The sequence below is a fragment of the Dermacentor albipictus genome, chromosome 2 (genome assembly GCF_038994185.2).
Source record: "Dermacentor albipictus isolate Rhodes 1998 colony chromosome 2, USDA_Dalb.pri_finalv2, whole genome shotgun sequence".
Taxonomy (NCBI): Eukaryota; Metazoa; Arthropoda; class Arachnida; order Ixodida; family Ixodidae; genus Dermacentor; species Dermacentor albipictus.
Genome location: NC_091822.1, coordinates 138271856 through 138283623, shown reverse-complemented (window position 1 = coordinate 138283623; position 11768 = coordinate 138271856). Strand labels below are relative to the sequence as shown.

The window sequence follows — 11768 nt, the reverse complement described above, 5'->3', positions numbered from 1 at the left end:
AAGAGCAGGTTTGGCCAAAGAACGCGCACGCCTCGTTTCCAGCACAAGTGTTTCAGAATTTACGCGAAGGCGGCTTCACGTAGTTAAAAGCGTCGAGCTGAAGTAGACACAAAATCCACGCTCATCGAGAGCCTCAGGTAGTAAGAGAGAGAGCAACCTTATTTTACAAAGTGCTCTCTGCAGGAGCGACCGTCGCTTGTAACACGTCGTCACGTGGTGTTTTGGGATTTGGAAATTCCCTGGACGTGCTTATTCTTTTGCATGAGGAGTCCCCAGAGCATGGGGAGGAGGTGTTCTGGTGGAGCGTTCGCCCGCGACAGAGAAAGGAATGAGGTCAGGAGGGAGGGATGGAGCTACATAGGGGTGATATTTAGGGTGATCGCGTGTGCAGCGGACGTGGAGCACAGTCGCGAAACATTCAGAGTAGGTGGTATGCCAGCAGCGCTCTATGGGGCATGCGACGACACCGTTGACCAATGTCACTGCGAGGACTTGGAGAACGAGGAATGCGATGGTGGCGCTTACTTGAGAAGGTATGGTAGACGCGCGTGTCGGCTGTCGCATGTCTCGCAGTTTTGGGAGAGGCTCTTCTCTGCCTGTGCTTGGTGCGACAAGTTCTCAAGGGTCGCCGCTCTGTGCTAAAGCTGCAGCTGTTACAGTTCAGTGCCAATATAGGAATCTTTAAAGAGAACAGCTCGTAATGCCGCATTCGACGCAAATCCGCGTCGACCATCGGAGCAAAGGAACCCAGTATCAACCTACCCTACCCTCGCTTTTTCCGGAATGTCGTGTCTTATACGCAACATCGCGCCTCGGTAAACGCAACCGGACGGTGTCGCTGTTTCTATAGTATTGCTGGCAAACGAAGATATTGCAGGATATGTGTGCTACGATGAATTTCGTCGTACTTTCGGAGAGTTTGTCGGGTACCGTGATAGGTAGCGTCAACACAGAGCTTTCAATAAACCTCTAGGCTATATAAAAGTTTGAATGTCCAGCACGTGCTTACTGAACCTGCAGTGTAACACATGTTCGCTGTGTGTGTATGATATATACGAGCTGAATGTCGAGTACATCTCTGACGATTTTTTTTTATTTAATCGCTCAACCCAAGTTGTTTTACAAGTATTTTTTTAACCATGATCTCGCACTAACAGCGTTGACCATCAGCGACTGGCTGCAGCTGAAGACAGCGGGGAAGATGAAGATGCTATGCGGCCTACGCGTCGAGCTGGCGCCCGCATTCAAGGACGCGTTGGACCCTCGTGTAAAGACGATAGTGGATACTTTACGCTCCACCTACGCCGGTTTTGACGGCGCCGCGTTCTTGTGGATGGCTCCCGAAACGAGCCAGGAAATAATATTATACCAGGTGAGCAATGAAACGGCCATATATAAGGCGTTTCAGCGAACACATTCAAGAGTTTCGAAAGGTTTCCTGTGGCATATAGCACATTTCTATGTTCACGAGGTGGTATACTCGAAGCGGCGCACTCTACTTGCACAAAAAGTTGGAAAGCACAATTGACTAATTAACACAAATTCACTTGACGGCATACACATGTGGGGACTTCATCTTATATAAATCCTTATAAAGCAATCTTATTTTGAATAATTATGAAATGTTACGCTCAGTGCGCTAATATCGCATTCAGAAGCGGGAGTCCCGGCACGAAGAAAAAAAAAAGATGCGCCTCAAAGTATTGCTTTTGGGTGTTTCAAGCACATTTTCTCGGAACTTGGCGTGCTTTGCTTTGCTCTGTCATACCGAAATACAATTTGCCAGAATGCGGGACCATTACCTAATTGTAGAATACGATAAAAAGCTCCGTTGAAGAATATCTTCGAATATGACTAATAAAGAAAAAAAGGAAAGGAGAATGCTGGAACCCAATTTCTTTCATGTTTGAGACCTACATTTGTCGTGCCGACGCACGTCTCTGCAGTGCTGTCTGTTCTCATGCTTTCACAACCTACTTAATTATGTCACGGTGACGGCAACTTTCGATTTTGATGACCTCTTTTGTTGTGACAAGGCAAGTACTAACGCTGTGCCCGAGACCTTTTACGAGAACTTAACGATCACACGGTTGCTACACGCTTTATCTTATCCCGAAACTTTCAATATGTGTTTTATTCAGCAATGGGGCCCAAAATTCTAACGTGTGGCCGTGGGTCCTTGATTCTTCACGACAATTAAAGTTTTACTTTGCCTTATTCTGCAATCTTTACCCCAATATCTGAATGCATTCGTCAGGGCAGTGTCGTAACATTGCTCTGGACAGTAGCGTGTCGTACATTCCTGCTTCCCGACTCTTCCAGGCATTGCGCAGCTCACTCGGTCGGCCCAAATACAAGATCATTGCCCACATTGCGAGACTTCTCATCGATGCCTACAATTTCACCGATATGATAAAGTAAGTTAACGCTAATTCTTCATAAAAGTATTGGCACACGCGTAGGCAGAAAGTGATTCGGTGAGGCCAGACATGTGTCAACACTTTGTAGAAAGTGTGCCTGTGGAAGAATCCCCAATTATATAATCATGGAATAACTGACCGCATGAAGCAACTGTGACATGCTGCATTGCTGGTCAGACACGTGAGTATTGATAAATTTTCTGCTTGAACTACTGCCTACGAATCTGTTAATCAGACTCACAACACCGCCATGTGCGCTGTAAGTTATGTCATGTTCAAATTGAAATAATGGCCGATTTTAGTTTTCACGTAACCCTCCGTAATTATGCCTCAGTGGTTTCATTCTGTCATCGATACGCTGTTTTCTGCAACATTATCAAGCAGATAATAGAGTGGTCGCTTACAGGTATACACATAATTGGTGTTATGTCATGAATTTCGAAATGGGTAGTTTAAGTTTCCCAGGCAAACTTTTGTAGATGTCGATAATATAATGGTATGAACTAATACATTGTCTTCTTACTAAACTATCACAAAACAAGCTCGAATTTCTCATTTCTTACTGCCATGTTTACATTTAAGGTTGGAATATAACAAGCAACATATACACAACATATAAAAAAGCCATCCACCAGTGTCTTTGCTTATTACTGAACATATACTAAATGTTACGGGGAAGCTGAGAGTCGCAACTTTTTTGCCTTCATCAGAATGTGCTGCAAGACATCTTCAACGTTGTAAATCAACGAACAAATGTGCTTCCGCGATATGTATTACAACTAATCGGCAGTTCGAACAAATGGCTTATCGCAGACGACGATGACGTGTTTGATGCAGTAGATATGCCATAGCGTGTATTGGCTCTAAGTGTTATGTACCTGTACATTCGCGTTTCTTTCATTCAGGTATGTGGACTCCATTGTGATAAATACGCACGACTTTGCTGTCCATGGAAAGGCCTATCCACCTTGCATGTACCAATCCGGAAGCATCATAGATGTTGTGGACAAAAACTTGGTGCGTGAACAGATAGCTTGATAGTCACACCTGATGCTGTTCAACTAGTGCGCGTTGATACGCAACTTTACTGATGACCATTACTTCCTTGTTTCAAAGATGTTCTCACATCTGCGCCTAAATATTTATCTCTGTGTGAGGAAACTAAAGTCATCGCGCCATTCAACCTAGCGGAACGCCATCCACCCGTGTGTTTAATTTTTCATTTCAACATTCGCACAATTTGTTTCGCAGTGTTTTCAACCTAGAAGCAGCACTTGTGGTTTCCGTCGCGGTGCTCGATGGCGCTAGGCTTTGCGGAAATTGACTCACGCTTATTGTTCTGTAGGTGAGCGTGTACTTATGTGTTGCATGCTGCATGTTGAAGATAAGCTACGATAAGATAAGTAACGTCGTCGTGGTCCAACCAAACATCGTAAGTACAAATTACAGGCATATCGCACATTTCTTCTAAGAGCACATCATTTTCGATGATTCTTAGTTTAGGTGGCACTTGAGTGCGGCTGAAAAAAAAACCAGAAATCAGTGACCATTTGAACCCTTTGCCTCGTTCACTATGAACAGCATTCAAGTAACCCCGGTTCTTCGTTATGTTAAAGGCAGTCTTCATGAAGAAGCCCCTTGGCATTGCTTTGAAACACAGGTATTTATAGTGCCTTCCGGAAAACTCCTGAAATATATTGTCCTAAACAACGACGCTCACCTGCCTACAGATTTGTAGTTCCATCTATTGGTAAACAGCGCATGGATACAAGCACGATTAGCAAACCCTCCTGCGGTGGCCTTACCAGAGCATGCCTTTATTAGGTGATTCCTGAGATTGTTACTATTCGGAGTTCGAAGCATGTAGTCCTCCACCCTCCTGAAACTCTTATTATTTGCGGGTGTTTGCCACGTCCTTCTTCACGATGCGTGATGATACGATGCTTAAGTTTCGGGGCAGGCCGAAGAGAATGCTGCTTCCGAAGCGGCACAGACTTTAGCAGATAATATGAAAATGGCATCGATTAACGCGATGCAACCAACGCCTTCACGCTTTCCGCACCATAAAGCTACTCTTCGAAGACTGTTGGCTTTCAATACTAAGCGACTCGCCGTGGTGGCGCAGTCGCTTTGGTGTTGCGCGGCTAAGCCCCAGGGTGCGCTATCTTATCCCAGCCAGCACAGCCATATGCAAAACGCCCGTTTAGCGTACGCTTGGTAGACGTCAAAAAACCCAAGTGATTAGAAATAATGCGAAGTCCCCAACTACGGCCATACCGTAAAACTCCCAAAAAGAAAAAGAAAACAAGAATGTTAAGCGTCGTAGTTGTCGTGGTGACGCTCAAATTATATTCAAGTGACGTTCTGGCACCAATAGAATTCGCTCAGAGTTGTTTAGCTCTATGTACAAGGCCATGTTGTGAACATCACGCGAGAGTCTATAAATGTGAATAGGAGCTGGAGGCTGTCAAATCAAGAAAATAGAATAGTCACTGCAGTGCTGCTGACCGTTCTGTGCATCTGCTTCATGAAGCTCTCAATCTCGGAACAACTCGTTCAACGCAATGCGAACGCTGGTGCAGCGAGAAAAGAACGCATCGTAGAGCGCGCGCGCGCGCACTACAATGCGTTCTTTCCTCAGTGAACCGGCCTTCGAATAGCCCTGAGTGTAGCGATAGGGCGTATATACCACATTTGCGGTACATACCAGAGGATAAGGCCGGCGCGAAACAGTCGGTGACTGCCATCTACCCAATGCGAATGTCATCTGTTCGCTGCTCAAATCGGGGGTCATGTCGCGGATAGAACGGTTGGCTTGGTTTCGCACGATCGTTTGTTTCATTTAGAAGTGCATAGTCGCGTACGTTTGGCGAGTTCAGAAGGATCTGAGGTTCATGGGATCCGAATATCTAACTACTCCCCGTCTCGTAATCGGTACAAGCTGAGGCCTCCTAGTTCAGGTTGGACAAAGAAAAAGGTGTCAAAATGAAACTTGGAAGCAGAAAGACGTACGAAGTTGGTGTAGAGCGAGTTACTGAAGAGCAAATGCGTAATTATCAAAAAGATACAAGGACGAAATGAAGCATATATCCGCTCGTTCAAACAGGGCCCACACGAAACTGGGATCAGAAGTGTTGCATTATTCAACAAAATAGATAGGCCGGTCCTGGAGATAGTGTAATCTAGAAATGTAGGCCGATCCCGAAGGTAGCGTAGTCTAAAAAGATAGAAAGTAAATAAAACGAAAGCAAATGTTAGTTACAGAGCTCAGGTGTACGAATAAGAGGGAACTAAAGCAGGGTAAGGTGGCGTACTCACAATTAAGGCTACTCAACAACGGTTGATATTCAAGAAGCCAGCGTTTTATGTGGGAGCCTCTCTTCCTTCCCGGATAAGGAACGTGGAAAAACGTGAAACAACAAACCACATCCTCGCCGGAAGGCTTTGTTTTTCTTCATTGTCAACGACATGTTGACTTGCCTTTTCTCTTTTGTATTGTTCTTTAGGAGAGAAAAGTGTGAAAAAATAATAAACATATGGTAGGTTTATTTCCCATAGCTTCTTAAAGCGGCTCATAGTAAATACATATTACATTATCTGCGTTGCAAGGGCTTATTTGGTAATTCCTTTTGCCTCGTGGTCGTACTTAGGGGGGGGAGGGGGAGGGGGCAGGGGGTTGGTGGGAAGAAGGCGTAATGCAAGAACACTAGTGCACTGTGCATTAACGTACATTAATTGATATGAATTCTATTATCTGAATAAAATTTAACTCAATTCAGTTCAATTCCGATCACTTTAAAGTGCAATATGTGGTCACAATTAATCCAGAGTCCTCAGCTAGGGCGCGCCTGATAATCGGTTTTGACATGTAAAAACCCAGAATTTATTTAAAATTTTTATTTCGTTTTGTTTTAAAAAATATTTTGTGCAACCAGCTACGACGAGACGTGGTTAATAAATATGATATTCTGTGCCATACCTGTTACATTTAGAAAACAAGCTAAATGTTTTTGTTGGATATTTATTGCGTAGGAAACGCAAAATCTAAATAATAGAAGGTGTGCATAAACGCAAAATAAAAAGACGAGAAAGAACGCTCATTCGGAACTGTACATCCCCACCTAAAACACATGGTTTTTCATTATAGGTAAGGCTTTTGCAGGCGTAAAATAATGCTGCCTCATGGCGGATAGGTATATAATTATTTAGCTGGTTCGTGTACTTTGTGAAGCTAAAGGGGCCCTAACTTACACGGCGGTGAAAGATTGACACGGATGCCCTCTCGATCTGCTTCATTCCGTAGGTGGATGTACTTAACCGCATCCTAACGTTGGCTCCATTCCTGAGTACAAGGCTGGTGCCAACCGTGTCGACTATCGGCAAAAAGTACGTCTTCGAAGACGCGAACAACGTGAATGTCGGTGACCGCGTCGACCTGTCAAAACCTCCGGTGGACTCTCCTCTCTTCAAGGTGCGCATATTTCGGTCTTGAATGCCTGGTAGGCTCCTTAGAGCCTGCTTATGTTTCCTTTTCTTCGGCCCTTGCTCACATAAGCGGCCACTGTGTATTCCGCGTTTGCGGGAGTGGGAGTTGTGTGAGCATTTACTAAGAAAGCAGATGTGAAATTCCAGCACCTATTGAAGTTTAAGCTGAGCACGAAAGGCAGAAGTAGTCTGACGCCCATGACGAAAAGGGGTTGACTTCGAAAACCGACTCTGTAGGGGAGCTATATGGATGCACTCAGAAAGCAATTAAGTATATGCTAGCTTCGACTCATATATCAGTGCTTTCACAGGAACGATATTTCTACTGACCCCCGATGAGTACTGACGTTTCATACTTCATTCTTTCTTTGCGCACTGCGGTCGACAGGCTGTTGTCGGTTGCTTCCTCTAATTGCTGGGTATCTAATTAGCACTCAAAATAGAATAGGCGCCAAATACGCACTGTTCTGTTTCACTGTTCACGCAGTTTTGTCAAGATAGAACTGCATGGACCACGAAGATGGACAACAAAACAAAATGCGACACAGCCTTCAACAACATGAAAGAATGGATCGGTTTCGAAAGCCCGACGTCCGTCGCGATCAAGGTGCGTGAAACTTCAAATATACACCGCGTGCGCTTGTTTCACCTCTCTCACATTTGTTTTTGACACGTTTAGACAATAGAACACTTACGTGTGTAGATGCCTGAGTATTACCAATGGTGAAAATTTACAACGTGCGGCCACTTTACGCACTCAAGTGACGAGCGCTTTCCTATAAACAGCAGGCTGATCTCTGCTGAAATTTCGCGTAGACGTACAAATTCACGTGAAGTTTGGCTTTGTACCCCGTTTGCGTGAATTCGTTGCCAGTTTCACGCATGATAAATTCAAAGTAAAAGTCGTGTGTGGCAAGGCCACTCATTTTTTTTTATTTTTGTCGCAAGAGAACGCTGAAGTCATCTGTCAGGGCTACGCCAAAGGCGCGGAGCCCTAAGAAACGGCGCGAGCGCTCCGTTGCAGTGAAATCGACGTGTTTTGAGTTGCATCGTCGCTTACGGCGATAGCCCCAGTTCAGATTTATTGTGGAGCGAAACGCCATCTTATGTATGTTACGCATGTTAAGCATGTTATGCGAAAGAATGAAGTGGCCCATTGAGCGAAAAAGCCAGTGTCTCTTGCAGCGTACGGCATCTAAATTACCATTGGCTGCGACCCCCCGTTACTGGTGTGCCTCGATGGAGGAAACACCTGCTGCCGCACCAGGCGTTGCTTGAGGAGAAAGGGCATGCTTCACGGTGACAACACGTCACCCTAGCTCCGCCTATGTTACCTTGCCTGTGCTATCCGCGCGCTACTTGACTGCACAAGCTCTTACCTGCGTTCTAAATCCACTTCGGTAAGGGCTGAAAAAATGAAGTAAAAAAAACTGAATTGATTACAAAGCAAAAGGCTGGGGGTAGTCATTCTGAAACCTACGGCTCAAACCGCGCTAGGAAGCCGAGTGTGTTGGCCACTGGGCTAAAGCAGCGCCTCCTAGATAGTAATCAGTCCTGTATGCTCCGGTATATGACATCATGCAGTATACTTAGAAGAACATTTCTATTGACAAGCCAGATGTGATAGAAGCGGTGATGTCAAATCACCGCGGCTTGCTCAGGAGCGTGCCCATTATGTTCTATGGCAGTCGGTATTGATAGCATGACGTCACAGACCGGACTGCACCGGCCTTGTACTATCAAGGTGATGTCGACCCAGCGTTTCAACGTGCTCGCTTGCCCGCAAGGAGTTTATAGCTGGAAGGACCACTTCGTGGCATTCCATTGGAAATTAATACTTTAGCACTCACAGCTCATAAGAAGTGTTGAGGTGTCCTTGAAATTTAAACTTCATGTATAAGTTGCACATCTCTGCGAAGTTTGGTCAGAGATCAGCTAGCGGTTTAACAGGTGAGGCTTGCAACAATTAACATCTAGCCAGATTCGAGCCCACGGTGTGCCAGCGGCATTCTAATGGCCAGCGACGGCCAGATCGGCTACCTTATGCCCGGGCGCGCAAGGCGATTTCCAATTCGTATTTATCTGTTGCGCTTTTTGCTTCAGGAATGCCCCTCGCCGCTAGAAGACCGCTGACACGTAATGCGGTCGACGCTCGCGCCATATCATTAAACATTGCAAAGGCGTACACCAGGGGCTCTCACTTATGCCACATTCAATAGAGTATAAGAAGAAGCCAACAAACACTGACACCTAGGACAACATAGAGGAAAATATTTGTGCCTAATAATTAAACAAAAAGACAATAAATTAATGGAAATGAAAGTGGCTTAAAAAGCAATTTGCCGCAGGTGGGGAACAATCCCACAACCTTCGCATTTCGCGTGCGATACTCTACCAAGTGAGCTACCGCGGCGCCTTTTCCCCATCCACTTTCTTAGGTATTTATGTTTCCTAGTAGAACCCTGGGAGTGTTAGCCAGCGCCACCACTCACAGACCTTGGCGTGGTACACCCTTTCTGCCACAGGCATCACGAGAAGTGATCTTTTTTGGTGAAGGCAACCGGTCAATAAACCCACACATGTTATCGGAAGGCATCAATGTTGCCGGGTTCGAGACCCTCGTTATGTAATAAACGAGAAGCAAGGAGGTTAAGGGAGGGATCCGATTTTTATTAGCCATATAATACGAAGCCAACAAACACTGACACCTAGGACAAAAGAGGCGAGATTACTTGTGCCTAATCAATGAAATAAAGAAACGATATATTAATGGAAATGAAAAAGGAAAAAAAGTAGATTAGTGGCGGCGCTGGCTAACACTCCCAGGGTTCTACTAGGAAACATCCCAAGAAAGTGGATGGGGAAACGGTGCCGCGGTAGCTCAATTGGTAGAGCATCACACGCGAAATGCGAAGGTTGTGGGATTGTTCCCCACCTGCGGCAAGTTCCTTTCTCAGCAACTTTCATTTCCTATAATGTATCGTCTCTTTATTTAATTTATTAGGCGCAAATAAATTCCCCTATGTTGTTTTAGGTGTCAGTGTTTCTTGGCTTCCTATGATGTGACCAGTAAATATCGAGCCCCTCGGTTAAACCACTTTCTTCTCGTTTATTCAATAGAATAGTCAGACAGTGAAACACAGCTTTCCCTCTCGGACTGCTAGTCAGGCTCTCACTTTATTTAGGCCGTCCAAAGTTGCTTGCTTGGCATATCTCGGTACTCCACAAAGTAATACTGCAGCCCAACAATCGCTTTTTATGCAATCGTATCCTTTTGCCAATCACAATTGAAAAATACACCAAAACGTTTGTGATTTGTAGTGTAAACACCTGCACAGTTACATCTTTCCTTTGGTGCACGCTAGGCAGGTCTGGGGATTTCTAGTGTACCCAACGCAGTGGCCTGATGCTGCCTTGCGTTGAGCACCACAGGGTCTCTCGTGCTGTCTAGTAGTAGTCTACTGGCCCAGTCTAGAGCTGCCTGGTGCGCACATGACAGTGGTGGGGTGCTGCCTAGTGTCCACACTACTGTGGGCTAACTAGCGCGCACATCGCAGTGACTTAGTGCCGTCTAGTGCGCCCACCATGGGCATGCGGTGCCTGCGGTGCCAACAGGCCTGCGGTGCCTGTTGTGCACGCCACACAGGTCTGATGCAGTCCAGTGCGCTCACCACGGTGGCCTAGTGCTACCTGGTTCTGTGCGCATGCTACTGTGGTACGGTGCTGTCTGGTGGGAACGCGCCCGTGTGTCGTAGTGCAGACTTAGTTAATCTGTCATGAAGCGAGTCTGGTCTTGTCTGCAATGTTGCAATCTCCTTTGGCGCAGACCGAGCTGGTGAAGAAAAAGAAACTTGCGGGCATCGCTGTTCTCAACATAGAGCAGGACGGCCGGGAAGCCTGCACCGGCGACAAGAAGCCGTACCTGCTAGGTGCGGTGCACCGGGGCCTCCGTGTGCCTTGAAGGAGTAAACGAACGTTGACCGCCTCCCACGTGGAGTTAGTAGTCGAAGCACATATATGAAACAAGCAGGAAACAGCAACACAACGTCTCGTCTTTGTTACATTTTTCTCGATCGCATTTTCGGCGCCATTTGTGCCAGTGTTACCCAATGAAGGCTTGAAAAATCAAACCGTACACTTACATGTTGAAATCCAAAGAAAAAAAATCACCAAGAGAACACATTGCAGTCGTTATTAAAAGTCTCGTTTAGTACATTCTTTGTGTGTGAGTGGTTGCGTACGACATTGCATTGCAGAGTAGTATGAAATCTGATAAAATGGCTTTTATTTTGTGGTTTGGTTATTCCAATGATAAACTATAGCAAAATGCAACTGTGGAACGTGTTGCAGCAATCTGCTACATGTGCATATATTAGCTGAATTAGTTTATTTTTCATAAGCTTTCTCTAGAATTATATTTATTCCTTTACTTCTTCAGTGTGGTCGCGGGTAAATTGGCGTGAAATGCAGGTGCACACAAAGAAATGTACGCTGCTTCAATGGTTTATTCGCATATTTAGTCAATGAGATCAAGTCGGTGATTAAGGTGTGCTAACGGCGATAAGCCTTAGCGCTCCCCAGTATGCCACAGCCGCTCGCCTTCTCTCGACCATGGTCTGATTATTGCACGGGGGCATGGGAGTTTCATGCCAAAAATAATGGTAAATATGTAAAAGTTACCATATGTGCCCTAACAGGTTATAGTCGAAGTAGTTTGTACAGTTCTCATGGCATCGGGATGATTGCTAGCTTGTTCATGTTGAGAACATATATCGTGAGTCGGTCTGTCACTGTACACTTGGTGGTTATTATACTAGTCTAACGCCTTAGCATCAGGAGTGTCAAATGCAAAAAAAGTGTGTG

The 11768-nt window shown here is 45.4% G+C and overlaps 1 protein-coding gene across 3 annotated transcripts in view; it reads left to right on the top strand.

Moving 5' to 3' along the window:
• Positions 1 to 11120, top strand: part of LOC135918672 (uncharacterized) — a 27555-nt gene extending 16435 nt beyond the window's left edge. For all 3 annotated transcript variants that reach the window (XM_065452332.1, XM_070534002.1, XM_065452325.1), the window contains 6 exons: positions 1158 to 1372; positions 2323 to 2417; positions 3326 to 3437; positions 6724 to 6891; positions 7393 to 7512; positions 10732 to 11120. In XM_065452332.1, the coding sequence (XP_065308404.1) occupies positions 1158 to 1372; positions 2323 to 2417; positions 3326 to 3437; positions 6724 to 6891; positions 7393 to 7512; positions 10732 to 10866 (845 nt within the window). In that variant the 3' untranslated portion in view covers positions 10867 to 11120. The remainder of the gene's footprint in view (positions 1 to 1157; positions 1373 to 2322; positions 2418 to 3325; positions 3438 to 6723; positions 6892 to 7392; positions 7513 to 10731) is intronic.
• Positions 11121 to 11768: the final 648 nt, after the last annotated feature.